This window comes from Adelges cooleyi, unplaced genomic scaffold (genome assembly GCF_023614345.1).
Source record: "Adelges cooleyi isolate 19-005CV unplaced genomic scaffold, UGA_ACOO_1.1 ACOO_flye_CR_arks_rails_tigmint_CR_PRNA_376, whole genome shotgun sequence".
Taxonomy (NCBI): Eukaryota; Metazoa; Arthropoda; class Insecta; order Hemiptera; family Adelgidae; genus Adelges; species Adelges cooleyi.
In genome coordinates, this window is record NW_026096053.1 from 370945 (window position 1) to 394245 (window position 23301).

Consider the following 23301-nt stretch of genomic DNA (forward strand, 5'->3'; position numbering starts at 1 on the left):
AATACATAAGTAAACAAAAATGTATCAAAATCCTTAATATAAGTATAATTGAGCTTACTCCAAAGATAGTTTTTCACTAATTGCAAGTGTATAGTTTTTCTTTTTGAAAACATTTTTGTTTGTGTTATTTTATAGACTCGTTAAGTTATTAAATATTTATCGTTTTTAGTATTTTTCACAGATTTATCAACTTTTGAAACTTAAATAGTATCGAATATATTAAGCCAACTTTTTAAGTTAGGAAAGATTAGCTGACAATTTTTACTTGTCGATGGCCAGTTTTGAACAATTACTTTTATAGTTTAAAACTTAAGACTGGATGAAGAGTGGACTGTAGTATTAGTTTTATATTTTTGCTAAACTGGTAAATTACGCGTATTTGTGTAATGTAAGTCACCAAATTATAACCTAAAAATAACAGGATTTTGTAATAGAATGAAGAGTGAAAACATGTAATCTAAAGATCACTAATTAATCCGAAAGAGCATTTCTGACTGATTACAAATGCGGGTAATGTCTACTAGTGTACTACAGCAGTTTTATAAAAACTACTAAAGGTTGAAAGAGCACACGGATAAGATAGGTGTAACGTATAAACATTCCATCGTAGAAACTCTTATCGCCAACAAAATAATATGATGAGGGACACCAGGACGAAAGTTCATTATTCTAGTGTAGCGACACCGACCACAACTGGTATTACGAAGAACTGATGATACTGCTTTTTAGTACTAATGCTTTGGTCAGTAACGGATTCACGTCCAAGTATGTGTTAATTTTTTTTTATTAAATAGTCATAAGGTATATTATAAAACCGAAACAACGTGATGGGCGAACAAAAGCTACAGAAAAGTATTTTCTAGTACAACGTGTATGTAGTAGTGATAATACAATTATTTTTTTTATAAATTTCAACTAAGCAAAAAATAGTATGCTTGAGCTGACGTTTAACGCTGCCCAAAAAAAAAACATTATAACTCATCAGTTCTATTTAAATTGTACGGGGGAGCCAAACAATATTAGGTATTAAATTGATAATGATTTTTAATTAATTAATACCTTTTCAACGTGGAAAAAATGAACTGGCAAAGAACAATAGCAAGAATAATTATTAAAACGAGCAATAAAATATTGCTATCGTAAATTAAATAAACTAATATTAAAAGATATAGTAATCACACTAAATCTTAATTGCAGGAGAGGCCAAAACATCAACCAAGGTTGGACACATATGTATTATAAGTTTCATTCCTCAAGTATGTAAAATAAAAAGTTGGCAACATTTCAAAAATTAAGGAATTTTTTTAAAAAACCAATTTTCCAAAAATAAATTCATACAAAAATGACCAGGCAAATTTTCAAGATAGGAAAACGATTTTGGTCTAAAAATGTTCAGAATTTGGAATAAACAATAACTCAAAATTATATTTTTGCGACCAAAAGACCCTTTCACTTTTTGCCTCGCATATTTGTAGAACACAACGAAATTAAAAATATATGAGTTGTCACAGTTTAATTGGCGTTTTTTTTCCACGTGCGGTATTTTGATATAAAAACTATGTAATATGTATAAAATCATTATATATAATTACATAATAATATAATTATGAAAAATGCTTTTCCATTGAAAGCAATACTTATTAGTTTTAAGTTGTATATTTATATATGTATACATAATATCATTTAGTATGAAAAACTTCAAAATAATAGTTTATACAAATAAAATACAACCAGTTTCTCGCATTTAAGAGTAACTAACAATTTTTATTGGCTCCACACAAAACGACAGTAATACATTATTTATCTATTGAACACATCGACTATAAAGTTGAATGCCAATTTTAATTAAGTACTTTCCTAGTATGTCTTATACATTTATGTATAAGCTGAGACTTGGAAAGTCGTAAATTATTTTTTTTTGCAAATGTATGTGTACACTCTAAAACGTTTTTAAAACAAGAAACAACCATTTTTAATAAATTATTACCTAATCTATAAAATAATTATATATTTGAAAATTATATTAAAATACAAAAAGTATTATTTATAGCGTACAAAAAAAACACATAGTATTACAAATATATTAAGAGAGTATTAATGTGTAGCGTTAAATGGATTACCATTTACTCAGTATTAATAGCAGGCGGGTTGTTAATCCAGAGTGTAACTAAACTATAAAGCCTGAATTATACATATATTAGGACTACGTAATATGACAAGTACTACTGGTCGTACGCGCTGTCAATAAAAAGCAATAAAACAACATAAAATTCAACGACCAATAAAAAAGTTTAAAAATAAATGTTGGCGGCCATTTAATATTCATATACTATTTTAAAACAAAAAAAGTTATAAGGTAGAACTTTCATAAAACGACTAAAAATACTTCTAATTTAAAATGCTATCCAGCAAACCTCATTTAATATAGTCGCCTTCAAAGCATACTCGAGTAGGACTGTTAATTCTACAATAAAATAATCAAAAGTTAGTTTTTTTTTTAATTTATAAAAACAATGTTCGTTTTGAATACATTTAATGGCATTCCTGTGTAGTTAGATTTAAACAATTAACAGACGGTAATATCTGCATTTCACGAAGGATTTTAACTAAAAAATAACATAATTACACTATGAGCCACTATACAATATTCATAATATTTTATAATACACAATGAATGTAGTTTCATAAAATTAAAACTACAACGACAATAACGATCAAATATCTAAAACAAGGAAATTAAAGCCTTCAAATTTGACATGAGCACAACGAACAGTTTCAATATAGAAGATATTAATAGTATATTATGACATCTATGGGGTGGTTTTAAATCAATTTTATACAAGTACCAAGAATAGTAGCTATACAACCATAAATGTAGCCATTATAGCTTAATATAATAGTATAATATTATAGCATTCAGATCAAAGAGTAAATTAATACCGATAATTTTGGTTTGATTAACACGTGCTATACTAAAACGTTTAAATCATAAAGAAGTTAAATGTTCTTCGGTGTAATTCACCAGTTTGTACTTTTATGTAATGGTAAAAAAAACTTAATGAAAAATTAAACAAGTAAGCTAATACAAAGTACATTATAATACTTTGTTCAGAAATCATTAAGTAATTTTTTTCTGTTAAGTATGTAAATAACATTATATCTATTTGTTTTAAGGATTTTATAATCACTTTATAAGTATTGCTAGTTAAATTAATTGAACCGTGAATAACACACATAAACAGCTTTACAACTTTTAAATGCTAACTATCATGTATTTAGGTGTCTTAGTAGTTATATTAATTAATTAAATTCAGTCTGATATCCAAGTATTAAAAGGAACATAAAAGTTTTACCTTTAATTTTGAAGAACTTATGCTTTTCTTAAATTAAAGACGCCGATGGAACACTTTAATAATGAAGAATTAACGAAAACTTTTAAACTATTAAGACAAAAACAAATAATATGTATGTAGTATGTAATAGAAACGACTTTATTTCAATTGTTTTAAGAACATATTTATTTTATTCAGTGTGTACATAATCTAATAATAACACTTTTGCCTTTTGGGTTTTTATCATTTTAAATTATAATGGCCGACTAAAATAGTGTTCGCATTGTTTGAACTGATTAGATAGGCCCAAGTAAAGTTATCTTGATTTTCAAAATTAAACTTTTTGTGATGTGAAAATCTTTTAAAAAAATGTAATTAACAAAGTAGTAATTATCAATAACTTAATTAATGTTTTTGATCCGTGTACAATACATGCAAACGAAAAATAACAATATTATCTCCACAAATTAAACACATTATTTTTCTTTTTTACTCTTAAAACCGAATCCAAAATTGATTTTATATTCTTTTTTAAACACATATCGTGTTAGAATTTTTTGAATACTAAATACTAGACAGAAACAGTACTGAATTTTTGCAATGTGTTTACTGTACGTAGTTTCTGTAGCAGCTATTAAATAAACCTTTGTTTTGATTCACCCAGTTGGTGGACAATATTTAATCTTTATAGCCAATAAGTATTATATACAATCGGTATGAAATTACATATTTCAACGGTTCTGTCTAAACCATACTTCAAACTATGAATAGGCCTAAGTGAAACAACGAAAGTGGATTATCTTCTAGAAAACACTTGTGGTTGTTTATTATAAAGTAATTAAATATTGAAATGAATCCTTAACCGCAAAAATAATACGCTATAGTGTATTATTTTTATGGTTAAGGGTTTATTTAAATATTTAATTATTTTATAGTGGATTATCTTTCTGTCCATCGTACTTTGATCTCAATCTTGTGATATGTAATACGGGTTTCATGCCTTTGTAATATTATTTACACTTTTTTTCACATGAACGACAACCGTTAGTTTCTTTATGCTGACTATACTTAATATTTGTTCGTTATAGGAACATATACACTAAAATAAATTTTTGGGTTCCAAAAGCTTTTTCTTGTTTCCTTTGATTTGGCTGCATTGCCCATAAAAAGCGTTAAAGCCGTTACAAACAGAACAGTATTGTTCAAAGTTCCCTCTAAGTAAAAAAAAATATTTCGGCATTTCACATCCTATTGTAATGAATAGCTTACTTCCATAGAAATCATTTATATGTAAACCGTTTTTGGCATATTCAACACCAACATGTCATAATATTTCAAAACATACAAATACTTTTAAAATTGAACTTGAATAAAAGGCTGAATAACAATATAAGTTAAGACTATATTGTTAGTGCGTGTTTTAGTAAATAGCAATAAATATGCATTTGTATAATATAATTGAAAACACAATAATTTTATTTTTCGCTTTTAAGCTTTATGTGTTGCTATTGGGTGACGTCTTAACAAGCCTGCGCATCATGTCAATTCAGATATCTTATCATATAAGCTTATTGTACAGATTTATGTATAAATTGTTTATACAATAAAAATAAAAAAATAGCTTTTCGGATAGAATTGTACAAGTGCATTAAAATATAAATATTTTAAACAAAAAAACAAGTATTTTATTACATAGTAAATAATTCATAACAATAAATTACATTTGAAGTTAGCCCTTTCGAGATTTTAACATGTACGCAAAATACAACAGTAGTGTCACACTAGTGGCCTAACATTGAGTGGCAGTTTCAACAAATTAATAACTGGAACGTTCCAACGTGAAATTCGTTATGACTTACAAGACGTAATAACTCATAAATGTCAACCGAGCATTACATTTAATGCACTAAAGAATTATTTCGATTTGTAAAACAAAGGTCAGTAGTGACCATTGTATTGTATTGAACATATTGACCCACTACACAAGTTATAGGTATTAGTTAAAAACAAATAATGTCATGACTCATGAGTCATGACTGTCATAGAGACAGTCATTGCTGCTACCATTTTTCTTCGTTGTCTCGCGAGTTTAGTCTAACTAAAATAAATAATAATATATTATAACTGATTTAATTGCAAAATCAATTGTGTCACTATTGTAATATATTGTAGAATACAATATTTTACATAGTCAACTCACGTACTAGGTACAACTTTAGTTCTTACGTCTCAACATATTATACGGTTTAATTTGTAAATCAAAAAAAGGACAAGGCAATTTAGGGCGAAAACCCAAACGACTATTGCAAATGTAAGTCGTTTATGTTAAAAACTGCGATGAATATGGGTAACCTAACCCAAATGGAAATTAACTATTAACTATTCGCAATCCGCATTCAAAATTTGAAGCAATACAGCAGTAACTTTTTGTGAAGTTGTTTACTAGTAAATAATTCTGGAATCAATAAGTTCTCGAAAAGTTTTCGGTCTGTTAAAATATTTTATATAAATATATATTTTTTTTTTTAAGTGTTTTGGGGGAACGGATTTTTTAGTAACAGAAAACATAGAAATTTTCATATCTAGAACGCAAATAAAATACAATATACACGTCATCCATGAGATAGAAAATATGTACTTGAATTATTTTACTTGGAATAGATGAGACCCAGCCGTCTGGGTTGAGCTTAACTGATTAACGTCATATAGCATTTCTCTTATCGTTTAACTCATTTTCGCCATGCATCGTTCAAACGGTTAAGTCCACGTGTAATTTCTAGCACAAGGTTTTTTTGAATCCATGGCAGAGATTTTATATTTTCTTAAACGCCTTCCAAAATCGGGTATTACCAACCCTAAGTAGTAGGTACTAAATATTTCATAACTTTATCGAATGTTACACCTTTATCCTGTTATAACAAATAAAGTATCTTTTCTATTTTCTTAACTTTACACTTCTATTGAAGAGAAGAGTGAAGTGGGCGTTTTGTACAAAGAAAAGTACTTTAACACTCGTTGTAGACAATTTTACTGTCAATTCATTAAAAAAAACAAATGCGATTTATTTTTACTTACAGCAATTTACAACATTACTTACAGCAATTTCTTTAGAAACTTATATATTAAAGAAAATACTTTTAAAAACAGGGTAAAGAATTTAGGGAAATTATACAGTCAATAGTTACCAGACACAAACGTACTTTAAATATTATGTTATGTATGTGTTAACGTTAGCCTTTGATTTTTATAAGTTAATAATGTTTCCTTGCACGATTTAATTAGAATATATTGTCCTTCCCTTACAAAATTAAATTAGCGTATAACTTTACATTTGGAAAAGATTAAAATTTTCGTCTTTAAAGCACTGGCTGACATATGAGGTTTATAACTTGAGTGAGTGTGGTTAGCTATAAGTTTTTGAACAAGAACCAAACTAAGGAATCTCTAAAAGTTTCAACTAACTCGTCAGAATTCTCGATAGTTTCATACTCTCAAAAAAAGTTTTTTAACCACATTTGACATTTATCTAAGCATCATTCTACTTAGTAAAAATAAATTTAAAAGTTGATAATAAGTATTTTTGAAATTGTCTCTCTAGAGATAATTGGAACCTAGAGTTATCAAATCTCAAAAAAAAAACAATAAGAAAAAATATGTATAAAACAGGTGTTTTCCCCACATTTAAAATCGTATAAACTATACATATATTTTAGTACAGCATAAAATCACTTAATTTAATGATTTTCCATTTTTTTCTTTTTAATTTTATTACAAAATACATTACTAATAGTAAAACTAGTAACCATTATTTATTGTCCTTTAAAGTTTGACAACAATATCATTATAATTACACCGTTTTACGTACATACAAGATACATCGCAAGCACACTTTTTTTATTTTAGCCAGGTATTGATCAAGTTTGATAAAAGTTTGTCGTTGAAAATACCTTTTTTATCTCTTCAACTAACACTATAACAAAATGAAAGATTGTTTCAAAAACACAAACATAATCACGCAATCACAATTTTTATTTATGAAACGCTAATGGACACAATCGATAACAAGTAATGACAATAGCCATTATTCGTTTTAAACTATAAAGACAAATCAATTACAACACGTTTTTCTCACTCAGTTTTAGTTTTTTCTCAGATTTCTTGTATCCCATAACAAACACAAGGGTAATTGATATCGATTAAGTAATTTATGTGAAACAGTCGGCAGAGTAAATCCAGGCGTTAACGTTCTTTCCACCCAATTTCAATCAATTAGATGTAGTTTAATAGAATAACATTATTTTTTATATGATGAACATTTTTAATTTTAATTTTTAATCAAATAACCTACAATATTTATTATAAAATTATTAACGAACTTTTCAGTCGCTTCGCTGGGTGTTGAACAACTCGACTCTTAGTATGGCGCCTCGCCTTAATACCGATCACTGATCGAGTGCTAATTACTTTTCAAAAACATGATATTTCTTACTAATGTTTTCCGTAAAAATTAATGATTATATCAAATTACAAAATTTCTGGTCTTCCTAGTAACAAATTTATGAGTAATTGATTGATTTTAAACTAACTTGAAAATCAAACTGTTGGAAACAATTAGCCTTTTGTTGATTTTTACCCCAAATATGTCATTTTTATTAAGTTTTGACATTGACAACTTCTTACACGAAGCAAATCGTGATCTTTAGTTATGTTAGTTAACTTATGGATCAAGTTACAATTGACTTCACATGCTTCCTCTTAAGTTATAGTGCCTTATTTGAGACAAATCGGTCCACCTTTACATAAATAACGTAAACACAAACATTAATATGTTCATTTGCACATCATATCTAACGTTGTTTAACATTTTTCAACATGAAGGGTAGTTTAAAGGATGAATTGAATAAGTTTTTTCACCCCCTCCTCTTTGTATCGGCCCCTCGAGTTAATTGAATTTCTGTGCGTGTTTAGAGCCAAATTGAACCAGTAGTGTTTACAAAATACACCTGTGTATGAAGAACTTTACATATATCAACCTAGCTTTTAATTAAGTTGATAAGAAACTCGAAAAATATTTTCTAAAAATGAAATACGGTACCAGTCTGTGCAGTAACTATGAAAATCCTTGGTATCGCTAAGAAATAATATGAAAACGTTTTGTCTTAGAAACGTATTGCGCAAATGATAGCAAACCGTTTGATAAGACTCACGTCGATTAGTATTTCCTGAACGTGTCGAATCTGCGGTTCCCAATATTGATTACACTTTAGCCCATTATGTATTTACGGTACTTGGATGGCGCAGATTTTTTATGAGAAAATTTCAACAATTAAATTTAAATATTAGATATCTATTGAGGAACCAACATAATAACCCTTCCGCTACAAAATTTGATAGTACACCACATCTTAATACCTGATGACAACAAAATGAAAAAAATATCGAATCGATAGCTAAGACGTCCACCGTTTCGTTATAACGTGCTCCGCTACAGTTTACGCTGAAGGTGTCAACTATGATTTATTACACAAAATAGTCTACAAAAAAAATGTTTCAACATGTGATTAATATTGTTTGTTGATGAAGAATAACACGGTCGGAATTTAAGGTATGTTAACTTGCAATACAACTCAGGAGTTTCATAAAAAAAATGTAATTGTATTGTGATGGATGTATACAACAATACAGCATGACTTTTTTTACGTTTACTTAAATAAAAATACTGGAGTTTATTTTTTTATATCTCTACAGACCTGTAATACCTGTTGATAGCACAAATTATTTTTTTCATCGAGGCAATAACAACTAACCATTCTTTTAATCCCAATTTAAATAAAAATTATGAAATCAAAAATTAAAAAATTACCATAATAATATCTTTGCTTGTGACCATATTATAAACTAATGAAATTAATTCCTATAATCTATCATACAGTCAAAACCGTTTTGAACTATGTTTTCAATGCGTTAACATTTTGAACGCAGCGGACTTTTGTAAATTTTTGAATTTGTGATAGATTGCGTTTAACTAGAGACAAATGGACGGAAAAATAGTTGAAATAATTGTGTTTACCGCGGTATAAGAGATGCTAGCATAAAAAACGGAAACACGCGCATACGGTAGTGCACGTGGGGGATATGAACACATTTAGGAACGATACAATAATAAACGGTGATCGAGGATTTTGTTTGTTTTTCTGCGAAACATTTCTATCGACCGTGCGGTACTTCCATACACCAGTGTCCGTGTAGCAATCAGTAAACATCTTCACGCGGACGGATGTGCTTAGAAGCGTAAACACATAGTAAAGTCTCGTTTTCAAGTTTTTTTTCCGATACGTTGATGACAGGTGATATTATTATTATTGTTATTTGTTCTGATATCCAATACTACGATTAACTATGACGACCATTTTGGCCGATTCGGGTGTCTCGCAATAATAATAATAATAAAAAAAGTTAATATTGCACCGGTATTGCCATTTAACGGTCAGGCAGAGAGAGAGAGAGAGAGGAGGGTTACATGCGTTAAAAGAGAGGGACAATCGAAAAATAGGAGATGAATAAAGTGCACACGCTACCACCGCACCGGCCGCTTGCTTGTGCAGTGCGAGGCGCAAGAACTTTTCGCCGCAGTCGCTGGCCCGATGGTAGTTTGAGCTTTCGGCGGTTCCAGTAGCAATCCGTCATCGCCACCTCTCGGTATACGCGGCACAACACGACGACACTTCGGACCTCGACTGCGTGTGTTTACTTCGTTATTTTCCCCTTATTTGTTTTCAATAACATTACATCGGCAGTGGACATAATATTGTGAGTGCGATGATGGAACGAGTTTACACAAAGGCGACGTTCAAAGTAAAACTCCAGCCCAGCGTTACGAAAAGAGAAAAAGTTGGTATTAAAAGCGTTTCAGCGTTCAGGTAACCTTTTTTTTCGCATAAAAACATAAACAAATATCTGTTGATAAAAAACGGCGAATTCCGAGTGAATATTCTGGACGCGGTAAACCGATACATTTTATTCATTCATAAATTCAACACAGTACGGTTAAATAATGTCAAACTTGTTTTAATCGTAGAATAAATTATGATGCCTATGTACATTTAATAAACCGGGCAAGTAATAATGCGCATTAATAAAACATTTCGTTGTTATATTTTAACGCGTCCTACGTTTTATTATATCATTAATCGTAATTAAAAAATAAAAACGAATCAAAATCAAAATATTATTGCTATCCCAAAAATCCTTATTTAATCCACACGCCTTCTGTAATTCGTCAACGTCAGTACTAACAGGTTAGGTGTTTTCTAAAAGTTTAATTGGGACCAACCATGTCGTTTAACACAAACACAATGTGGACAATATCTCAACAAGAGTAATTAAATAGACACACACACACTCACGTCCTTATTTCTACGTTTAATTAAATATTTTGATTTATTTTTTGGATTTCCTGTTTTGACATCACTCACTGACATATGTCTACGCGTATTTTTATTTGTAAGTTATTATTAGAAAATATAGCTACATTTCTCCTACCACGCGCGATCTTTAAAAATAATTTAGAACATTTCAGGTAAGAGATCGTTTAGGAGTTGTCATAAAAAAATTAAAAAATATAATTTTTAGTATTTCGTTGTAAGCTGTTCTTCTTCCTTCCTATAACCTTTTATTATAGACTAAAATGTTTATTCCTTAAACTTTAAATACATCATTTGTGCAGCTTAAGTATAAAAAAAAAGGAAAATAAAATAAATGCATAAACAACAACGCAAAATATAATATAAAGTATATAGCTAAACAACGGATTTTAATTTATTAATTCTCATAACTCTCGAGATAGCGGCAGGCTATATCTGTGTACAATATTATTAAACCAACCACTGCAGTCATAATAATACATAATCGTTAAAATAAAAACATTAACCAAATTGTTTTGAGACAATTAAATACTCGGATTTAAAATGCTGCTAATTAAATTATTATCCGATAGTCATTTAAACAAAGTCCGACTTAAGTAAATGTTAACAAGAAACAAAACAACAAATATATACGTATATTATATTTATTTCAAAGTTTTTTACAATTTTTAATAAAAATAGCAATCAAGTAACCGAGTTTTATAATTTATCTCAAAAATGACTAAACAGCTTCAAAATATTTGAATAAAAAATCAGTTTTTTACAAAATTCACAAAAGTATAAAAGTTCAATTTTGTTTAAGCGGCTAAATAGTACTTGAGTGTAAAACCAAAAGATCTTATCCAAAATCGTATATCCTTGATTACACTAAAAAATTTCGGGTGGCTATTAACGAAAAAAATCACAAAATGTTTTTTGCCACGTTTCCAGTGTACTAGTAGTCTTGTCAACTTAAAACGATGAAAATAATGGCTAATTTTATTTATTATAATACGAAAGTATTCCGTTTACCTTTTCTGATAATACGAAATACGTTGTACATGATTTAATTTTTACCACTCCAAGTGTCAGTCCCCTTTGTTATATTTGTCACTTTTAAAGACACGCCACACATTCAGATGTTTTTGCCTTACTCACAAATTGTATTGTGAAAACCGCGACACGTTAGATTGCAAAATATTGTAGTGCGTAGAGCAATTTTCTACTCGAATTGAATCTGTTATTTGAAAAAAGCACATTTATTGTACCTAAAAAGTCGAATAGAACATGTAGGTACATACGAACAGTATATCACCATGTTAGATTGCTGTACACCGGACTGTTGACAACTCAGAAACTCAGAACCCGTTATTATTGTCGAATGATATTATATTTTTGTTTTATAACTAGGGTTAACAGGATTTCACTAAGGTCAGAAACAATAAATACATATTTTGTTTTTGCTTGCGATTCAAATGTTTTATGCGCCTTGTCTATATATAATATATATATATATATATAAATAAAACAACTTTATTGTTATAACACCTTTAAAGTACCTATGCCATTATGGAGTTGTTCACGACCGCGTTTGTCATTAATACGTGTTGGTTACAAAAGTATCAAAAACCCTTGTCCTTTTTTCGAGTGTTATCTCGAATTACTTTTGACTTTAAACCCTTGTCAATCCAATAATATAATTGACCATTTCAACTTAAAATGTATAACAGAAAGGACAATAATAGTTAAGGATAGTGTTGCAAAAACCTGCGTTTACCCTTCGTCATGAAGATTTATAATGTATATAATAATATATATTTGCGTTTAACGTATCTTCTAAAGACGTTAACGTATACATGGTATTTAATTGGCTTTTTACTTTTTTTGTAACTGCTAATAAAGACAAACGGAAAATACAAAATTAAGAAACGGCATAAAAAACAAAACAGCTTAACAAGTAGGTATACCGTAATAATAAAAACACCGAGCTTCCGGCTCGAACACCTACGATAGAACTCGAAATAAAATATCATAACATTATGCTTGTGAGCAAAGCATGACAATCTTTATTAATTGACCTATCAAAACAAAATTAATGATAACAAATCGGTTCATCATACATGGTTATTATTTACAGAATGATATCCGTTCGATGTAATTATAAATGTAGTACTAATACATAAATCTAGAAACGCAAATTACCAAAACAAAAATGATTGATTATCATTAATAACATATTTCAATATAGAATACTTGAAACTAAAAAAATTATAAAAATATATGCATGTTTAAAGACTATTACTGATTATAATCAATATAGCTAATAATAAGTATTAAAACGTTTTTTGTAAGTATTTATATTAATCTTAATGGAAAATTTTTCGCAAAAACAAGAATTTCGCAAAAAAAAAAAACAAAAACTTTTAATTAAATAAGGTTTTTAAGTTTTAACTATAAAACTTCCTAAAGTTCTTAGGGGTTTTCTCACAAAAACAAATTTATCTTTATCCTGTCTAATTCCAAATAGTTAAAAAGAAAAAAACTTTAAGTTAGTATGTTTTTTGGTTTTTTTTATTTTAAGGTAAAATGAAGATCTTTTGAACATGTATCAAAAAGTATTCAATTAAATTCAAATTTTATTCAGAAAAAAATAAATAAAAAGACATTATTTACAAGTTATGGGGAAATTGTAATATATTATTAATGTAATTGTAATAGAACTTCGATAATATGAACTATAATAAAACGAAACTACTACTAATAAATAAGCTCTTTCTAAAAAAAAATTTATATGAAATATTTTGCTATTAGAATAATAATAGTTTAGATGATGTTTCTCTTACTTAATGTAAAATTTATTTTCTATCTTTATATTATGGTATACATTTTATATTTTATTTAAATATATATAAAAATGTATTGAAATAAACATAAAAAAAAAGATACAAATTAGATATAACTCTTCCCTCATCAATCCAAGAAACTCCTCAAAACATGATATTCTCAAACAAAATTGTTTTCAATATTTTCGAATACACTAAAATAATGATAAAATAAAAGTAAAAAATATTAATAACAAGATTTAAAAGTAATGGTGAATTTTTTTATGAATTTGTTTCCTTAATTTATTTTTGTCATTACTCATGACTAAATTCCTTCGAATCATTATTTTAAAACTTAAAAGATATTTGAATTGCATTTATATCGTTTTTATTATAGATTAAATATACTAACTACAGATAAGTAACTTCGTTATATATATATTAATACTTTAATAACATAATAATACTGTTGGTACAGGCATTATTGATTAGTTCCATATAAACATCACTATAAGTCTATTGTCTATATATTATATGTGTGTGTATATATATATATATTCTTTTTATACATAACTATAAAAGGGCATAGAGTTTCATTATTTAGTTTCCTTAGTTTGCCACAACCTTCGTATGTAAATATCATCAAATCCGCGAATTAATATTATTCATAGATAATAGAAATTAATTGATTAATCAAGTATTGAAAATCATGGTATGATAAAGGACACATACAACGACTATACGCATTGTACAATTTTCAATTTTTAAACAGACTATTCTTTACGCTTTATTTTCAGACCTTAAGAAACTGAAAAATACAAAACCTGCAGTAAATATTATACCTAACATCAGCACAATGTCGACGCCCGCGAATGAAACTTACGAGGATATACTAACAGATACAAATTTAATTAAACAGTAAGTGAAAAAAAAACTTTTATTTTAATAAAAATTGTATTATAGAGAATTTGATATACATTTAGCCGAGGTTGACCAGTGCAATCTAAGTATATAAATTGATTACATTTTGAAAGTAAACAATATTCAAATAGGGTTTAAATCAATTAATAAAATTAAATAAACGTCATATTCTTTGTTTTTATATATTTACCTTAAATCAAGCAAACAGAAAAATGATGTGGGTCATTAGTTCTACAATGGGTAAAACGCCTAATACCAAGAAAAGTGAAACTAAATCATCGGCTAAATCTCAAAACGACATTTGCAGCTTCCGTTTATTAGTATATAAATGGAAAACGCCTTAAACACATGCTACTAATAAATAATAACAATATCCGGTGTAATATTAACAATAAGTTTCTTTCTTTATATTTATTATATGTACATAATGAAACACATTGTTAAAGTTACACCGAACATTGTATTATTATTATTTATTAGTTGCATGTGTTTGTGTGTGTATATATATATATATATATATCATGATCCACTCTGCATTAGAGTTATTTTAATTCAATTATAAATTCTTCAAACATCCATTTCCACTTTCGCAATGTAAAAAAAATATTTTTTTAAAACTTGTAGAAATTTCTAATAATTTGAAAAATTGAATAGTCATTATGATAATAATTTGTTGTAAATTTCAGATTCCAAAAGTATTATCCTCTAGCCTTAATAATCCTAGGGAGTCTTGGAAATTGCATGTCCGTGTTTGTATTCTTCGGCACCAATTTGCGAAAACAATCATCATCATACTACCTATCATCTTTGGCGATAAGCGACACGCTGTTTTTATTGATGCAACTTATGTCCGAACTGACCAACGCCGGAATCGAATTGTTTTTCATGGATGGAGTCTGCCAATTTTCTATCTATATGACTCAGGTAAAAATTAACAAATAGTTTACACAATTGGTAATTCAACAATAGTTTATTACTCGTGGTAGTGTTTTTTTTAAACATGGCCTAATTTTCTTATACATAATTGTTGTTCGATATCTATCTCTCATTTATATAGTTTAAGCTATTCACATTGTCTAAAAACAAAGAAATAAATATTACATCTAATTCAAATCAACTTGCGTAGTAATATATCGGTTTGTACATATACTTAAACATTAAAGTTTCTTCGAGTATAGATTATTTGTATTGCCTTGTAGCTTGTAGCTTTTATTCAAAGTTTAATCTTTAATTGGTACGGTCGTACCCATTAATGGGTTTAATGGGTCGTATTAGGAATAAGTTATAAGACTAAATACTAGAACACTATAATATGAATGAATAAAAACATAACATCAACATTTTCAAATCAACGTAAAAATGTTCTACGCGGTCATTTTCATATTTTTTTGTATTTTGCCCAACAACGAAAAAAACGCCTTTATCAATGAAAACTGTTGCAAAAAAACAAAACACATTAAATAATTCACTACACCAGTTTTCGGTAAAACGTATATAGTTTTATAACATTTGTGAACGTAAAGGAAAATACATTTTTCTTCAACAATCTTTTGAGGTTTTTAAAGTCACTTTTAATAGAATCTCCAAAATTTAAATGTTAGATAAAACCCATTTGCCTTATGGAATTTAAAAATGTTTAGCAATTACGTTTACTGATTTAAAATTGAGAAAGAGCAAAAAAACACTTTCTTATTGAATATTATAAAAGTATATTAGTGCATGACAACGGTAAAAAGACAGGCAAATTTCCATACTTGAATTTAAAACAATTTATACTATAGATTGTATACAATTACAGTGTATGGTAATTCTCAGTACATACGTAACCAATGCGAATGTCAAAGGATATTTTCTATTTAAACTAAGAGTATCGGAACAGATTGTGTGAACAGACTGCTTAACCAAAAACTACTAGCATAAAACCATTTTAAGTTTAAACCAATATAACTGAATAACGCTTATAAGAATAAAATACTATTGACAAAAGTAATTAATCACCAATTACTCATTAGTAACTCATTACCTACTAAATAAAATAGAAAAAATAGTTTTAATAGCAAAATAACTTATAACCATTGCTTTTAGATATTTATATTTAAACCACTTAAGCAAATACTATAAATATTAAACAGTCTTTAATTTTAAACGAAAACAGATTACCCAACTTCTTTTATGATATAAAAGTTATTTGAAAGATATTTCAGTTCAAGTAGGTGGTAATGGAAATTGGATTTCTTTTTAAAAGTCATAACACATAGTATACATTATATTTTTCTGAAAGGGAATGATGTAGTAAATGATTAAGAATGTATTCATAATAAATAATACTTATTCAATAAAAAGTAAAACAAATTCTTTTACTTTTTATTAAAAAAACTTTTACTCAAATAAATACAATAGTCTAACACTTTTTATAATTTTATTAAAAGATTAAATTTACAATATAAAGAATATACATCTTTAAAACTCCAAGTAATATTCTTTGTTTTTATTTACAATCGTTTCATTTAACACATTTAACGGGCATTTACTTACACTTATATTTTAGCTTCGATTCGAGGCTGAAAACGGTATAGTTATTTTTGTTGAAGTTCTCGAATAATTTTAAAATAATAAATTGGAACACCATAAAATAAAATACTGAATTAAATATTAAATATTCACCAACTAACACCCCTTATGTGACATTATTGCAATTAGCACAGCTATTTAAATTAGTATATTTATTCTACTGGTAAGTTTTATGTTGTAAAAAAAAAACTATACAATTTTAAAATAACATATTTTAACAAAACCTATTTGTTTTATTATTTCCGTATTATAATAACTTTTAAAATTATATGTTAGCTAGTGTTATGAAAGAAAAAAATATATTTTTCAATTTTTCGAGCTGTTTATGTTCATTAACTCCAGTTAGGCAAATTCTCGAGGGTTGATAAGTACATTCGATTGTAACGAAAAACCTTATATTATTTTATTTCACAATTTGAAAAAATAAATTTATAAAACAATTTATCATTTGGTAAATACTTAATAATATTATTGTTAAAAATAACAGTTATCATAAAATAATAAACGCCGTAAAACATATAGATTATAGAAATTAGAATACACAACAGGAAACGTTGAGCCTTCGAGGACAATATACTCGTATATTATACCTCAAACTTACAAGTATTAGGACGATGGAAACGTACGAATTTTGAAAAAAATATTTATCAAACAATAGAAGTCGGGATGTAACAGGAATACTTTATATTTTGTAGTAACAGAAATTTTCGATTTGAAGTTAAGAGTAAGGAAGTTGTCCTACAATCAATAGGAAATTCAATATTATTGTACTTTTTATAACTTAGGCCAAAAACTTATAATTTTATTTTCAAATAATAAAACCAAATAAGAATGTAAAAGTTTTGCAATGATTTTATGGATAACGGTAATTTGCAAAGGAAAATTGTATTTAAATAAAACTCCGTTTATATAAATGAAATATACAAGATATAAAGCCATAATAGATTATTAATAGCTAAATATAATTAAATAATTTATAAAAGCACAAAAAGCTGAAGTTGTTCTATAATTATCTTAATACGATCACGAGCAATCATACTAAAATACGAAAATAGTCCTTAAATTTTAAAAATACTTTCCGTATTTCCACTTTTTTTTAAACTTTTTTATTTCTTAACGATAACGAACGTGTTTATATTTTAGATGTGCAGTTTCATCAGCGTTTGGCTTGTGGTAGTATTCACTTCGGAACGCTTCATAGCCGTCCGGTATCCTCTACACCGATCAGTGGTGTGTACAGTATCCCGAGCCAAAATGGTTCTTTGCGTTTTAATTACATTTGCAATTATTGTACACGTGCCATATTTGATTATTACAATGCCACAAGAAGTGCCCATCTTAGGAACGTGAGTATGAAAGGTTAAATTTCGGCTATAGTAGTAATATAATGCGATTGAACGCAAGTCATATTTTTCTTATAGAAAAAATAAGAATGAAACTTTGAATGGGTATATTAAAAGTTGCACAACGCAAAAAGAGACAACCACTAAAAGATCTAATAAAATAACGTATTTTGAATTTTCCTATGTAATATATTGGGTATACAAATCAGCAGACGTAAGAACCTCCAAAATGTTTTAAAAGCAGTTTCACGGATATCAACAGATGTTTATAGTCATAATATTTTAAATACTTTTTTTTATATCATCGATTAATATTTTTAATTATTTTCGACCGTATTATGAATACTATTAAACAATTTTTAATTGATTAAAAATAAAAATTCGTAAATTTAGATGTTGGATATTTTTGTGTTCAGATATTATAGTTTTGGATACATTTCCGCAAGTATTATTACTTGGATATTTTTACCTCGATTCGTACACGGATCCATTCATTCATTTCAAAATGTTTTGTTTACGATTACGATGTTGACACCGTTTGGCCAAAGCAGATAAACCTCTCAGATGGACCTTTCGAACAGGCGCGACATAAAATTTGTTTTTATGCTCGCCCGCCCCGTCCTTTAGGCAAACCACACTGCAGTTAAGGATAGGGACTTCTTATCTACGAGCTATTTTATGACTATCATTATAATAATATTATGACTGCTGATGGATTTGTTAGCCGTGAATGAATTCCACGTGCGCGGTTGGTAATTAAACTGGTCGTTTTACAACAGTCCAATACACAACACCAACTCTACATGTTTATTTTTCGTTTTACAAATTTTTTTCAGTTGAAAATCCACAAGTAGTCTTAACGCGAGATTTAAAATAAAAGTGCTCATGATTGATCATGATTAATCGTTTTAGTGATGATGTTAAATTATTTGTGGACGCTATTTTAGTAAATTGTTTAATGAGTTACCACGTTAGCACTTAGCATACATGATTACCGGATGCTGTGTTATGAAACAAGTAAAAATTGAGATTCACGATGAAATCACGTAACATAACTTTTCCATCAGGCCTTAAATTTAAAAAAACACATATTTAACTGTGTCCTCCGCCTTGAATACAATAAAAATGACCATATCTTTATATCGAAAGTGTTAAATACTGGTACTTGTATCTTAGGTATTTACTATTTTATAATTTTTACATTTAAAATTGAAATCCCGAAGCGCTGACTGATAAAAATTTCATTCCACCCAGTGGCGGCAATATATCAATGTCTTATATGATTAAACGAGGAGTCACATAAATCGAAGCACGTTAGATTACTTAAAAATAAATCATTTTTTTTTAACGTTCGACGTCTAAAACAGGATATTATTATACACGGTCCGTAATAATATTATACCGTAGAAAACTCGCTAAACGTTTTAAATAAATTGACTTTATTGAGCCTTAATCATATGAAAATTACGATAAGCAAATAAATACAAAAACAACGTTCAAGTTTCATTAATTATGACGTAATGGCAAGTTATGTGTATAAATACGTTTTTAGTATACAACAACAATTTAACCGAAAAATTATACGCCTGCCAACAGTAATAATTCGACCCACACTTGCGGATTGAATATGCAATGGTACGATTTGTACGTTTGGCTCAACTACGCCGACTCTTTGATCAACATGGTCGTACCGTTTTTCCTGATTGTCGTATTCAACAGCATGATCTGTCAATCGGTGTGTCGTCTGGCCAGAATTAGAAGATCGATGACACTTCATCCTTCCAGACGGCGGCAGTCTATGCCTCAGAATTCGCAGCAATCGTCTCAAATTAAGGTCACCGAAATGTTGTTGGTTGTGTCTACAGTGTTCCTGTGTCTGAACTTACCGTCATACGTATTCCGGGTGTGGATAGTGTGGGATCCCGTAAGTACCGTTACGTTTTAAATTAAGTGTTGAGGTAAGATGGCGCAGCTCGTTTGTTTGTATCCTAACCACCCTAACAACTAACTATACTAAGCAGATAGTGGCTAATTATTCTTATTGCAACCCTATGTACTTGCGCAACTTGTAATTCATTTTAATATATTAGAAACTTCAATGACAACTTTAAAAAATCGTTTACTATAAACTGAGCAGTTTTTTTAAAAAATAAGCTTATATTATTTAAATAAATGAACTAATATTTTACACTTAGGAATCGACGATTAAATACAAAAAACTACAATTCATTGCAAACCAGATGTACAACACGAACTTTGGCATCAACTTTTTTTTGTACTGTGTCAGCGGTCAAAATTTCCGGAGGGCACTAGTTGATTTTTGGACCTTGAGAAGACACCCCAACAAGAAATCCAGAGATACGCAGGTGACGACAGGTAAATATATAGTATCACGCCCTTTGTTTTAATATAAAACGCCGTCATTGAGCTTGTTTGGCACGCGACAGCGTTAATCAGGTTCAGCGCGATGGTTGAATTTAAATTAACGCATTAACAAAGCAGATAATAATACCGTACTCAGTCGTAATCCTCATTTAAAACAATAATGGAATCTTCGGGCTCGCGTGTAACGCGTTAAAGATAAAATACGTGACGATAAGGAGGAGCAATCAAATTCACAACAGTCTAGATTCAAGAAACTATAGTTTTTGTTCTTAACAAGTATTAAAGAAAAAAACGATCACTGATCCAACAGCTCATAAAATATTACAATGTTTTAACGAAACAAATAAAAACCAGGATCATTTATGTCTCAAAAATAATATTAAAGTATGGAAATATTACATTTTTTCTGTTTTACAGCGTTGGAAACATGATTTTGGTAGCTATTCCAACGCGTGCAGTTTTCAAATTGCAATGGAAGTTAGGGAAACCAAACAAGAGAAAAGATATTTAACCGTGACTAGCCGGTAGCCCATAAATTCTGGATAATACAGATCCAATAATATAAAACTTGAGAGGGATTACGAAAAGGGTAAACGATTTATTATATATACACAATAAACCAAAAGCCGTCGCGCTAGAATAACATAAATTTGATAGGTTGTCATAATACAGTCAATATAAAAGCAACGAATAATGCTAACACTACAATTTAGAATTACTATTACAACAATGTCGGCATATTTCTAATGATTATTTGATTTCGATTTATTTTTTGTAGTTAAGTTGGAGATCCGGTCCGAGATAAAAACGATTCCATAATAACACAAGTTGCGCATAAATATAACCTTAAACATTGAATTGAAAATTGAAATTTACAAATGAAACGCATCATAAGAACACGAATAATTTTCTAAATTTTGTCTTGTTCACTAACTTTTGATCATCCGCATCCATAACTCTCTTTATTTATTAAAATGTAAAGCTTCCTTATAACTCCATTTTTTATTCCATCATCGCGTGCCGGTCTCATTTTTTGATAATGGATATCCTTAATTCCTAAGACCATTTCAATTATCAGTCGGTGGTGTTACAACTTGATGGTTTTTTTATCGTTTATACGATTTTTAATATTTAGTTTGGAAACTATTTATGCTTCTACTGACAATCATTAATTTTTACATAAATACATATTTAACGACCTATAAAACTATAATATCAAAAAAACGCAAGCGCCGAAATTTAATAATTTAAAAACACAAAAATTTACAACTAATATAAGGAATAGTTTATGAGTAGTTAGAGTGTTTTATTTGACATGGGTATGACAATATGATTGATGTACTATGTTATGTTTTTAGTGTTGTCAGAATTTTCCAAGAGCGGCGTTGGATCAAAACATACCACGGTAAACGGAACGTGGAAAGAAGTGCATGAGCTTATACCTATTGCACACACATCATGATTATAGATCATCAATTTTTTTCAGATTTAATTAATTGTTTTTCATGTTCAAGTTTTTCTTGTTTTTGTTATAATGAACTTTTTCTTACCGAATACAGGTTTTAAAACAATATGAACGTACCTTCTATTAATGAATGTATTATGAACTGTGTACATCAAATCTGTACGCAGTACGAGTACACATATTATATATTATATACGACTAGAGTGTAATTTAATTTTTAGCAAAACAAACTATGAGTTTAATTACTTACCCAAACATAATTATAAAAATATAAATGTACACACGGAAATAAAGTCAATACGATTCCATATTAAAAATTGTTTATAAATAATTCTTGACCCGTCTAATAAATTATTACAGTAATATATCTCCAGATGTTTGACAAAGCTAAAAGTATCACTGTAGTAGTGTTGTGTTAAAAAAAAGCCAATAAGTCTACAACCCAGCTAGACGCGCCAAGTGCTTATAATAAGTTATGTAGAAATTCAAACGATTTTATTTTGGAATGATGCTAAATAACTAAACATCTCCGTGGTTTCTAGCCAAATGAACTGACCGCAATATTATTTTAAAGGGTCGCTTTTCAGGGAGTGCGTGAATTCGTTTTTTTTATGAGTCAACGACAAAACATCAGATCTGTTCTACTCTATACATCTTTCCTAAATACTGTCCGCTGCACCATCTGTTGGGATATGTTCAATAGGTAACATTTTTGTACGTGCAATCAGAGTACAATGCGGACTGATGTCTGATCTACAAAATCCGATCTTCGTTACAGTTTATCTTGAACATTACAACTACTGAACACATTGGAACAATTACTAATTATACGGATATTTTATGAAGTAAAAATCGAAATACTAGTTCGTCAAAAAAATATTCTATCCCCAAACTAAGCATACAATTTAAAACACTTAGAACAAGCATAACATTTCAAACGACTTTTTTTGTATGATTCAGATAAAAACAACAGTAACTATACCAAAGTTTTTATTTCTAAAAATCGTATCCCGGGTTTTAAACACGAAATTACTATAAAAAAGCGTTAAGACTACTTGA

The 23301-nt window shown here is 28.6% G+C and overlaps 2 protein-coding genes across 8 annotated transcripts in view; one reads left to right on the plus strand and one right to left on the minus strand.

The window, feature by feature from the left end:
- LOC126840948 (protein furry) overlaps nucleotides 1–23301 on the minus strand; it is a 78318-nt gene that overhangs the window by 41387 nt on the left and 13630 nt on the right. The window lies entirely within an intron of this gene.
- On the plus strand, nucleotides 678–22540 carry LOC126840951 (cysteinyl leukotriene receptor 2). Of its 5 annotated transcripts, XM_050577048.1 has the most exons (8): nucleotides 689–765; nucleotides 1198–1256; nucleotides 14355–14475; nucleotides 15165–15402; nucleotides 18193–18395; nucleotides 19989–20316; nucleotides 20588–20768; nucleotides 22136–22540. In XM_050577048.1, the coding sequence occupies exons 1-8, from the start codon at nucleotides 713–715 to the stop codon at nucleotides 22237–22239; spliced, it is 1287 nt and encodes a 428-aa protein (XP_050433005.1). In that variant the 5' UTR covers nucleotides 689–712; the 3' UTR covers nucleotides 22240–22540. The 5 variants fall into 5 exon arrangements, with proteins under 5 accessions (XP_050433006.1, XP_050433005.1, XP_050433007.1 ...); XM_050577049.1 differs by lacking the exon at nucleotides 1198–1256 and having other exon boundaries at nucleotides 678–765; XM_050577050.1 differs by lacking the exons at nucleotides 689–765; nucleotides 1198–1256 and adding an exon at nucleotides 8799–8937.

What these genes read in the sequence shown, in the direction of transcription:
- LOC126840951 (XM_050577048.1), top strand. Translation starts at nt 713, where the DNA reads ATGATACTGCTTTTTAGTACTAATGCTTTGGTCAGTAACGGATTCACG. An exon ending in TTATAAGTTTCATTCCTCAA is followed by an intron (nt 1,257 to 14,354) that starts GTATGTAAAATA and finishes CTTTATTTTCAG; the next exon opens with ACCTTAAGAAACTGAAAAAT. An exon ending in GAAGTGCCCATCTTAGGAAC is followed by an intron (nt 18,396 to 19,988) that starts GTGAGTATGAAA and finishes GCCTGCCAACAG; the next exon opens with TAATAATTCGACCCACACTT.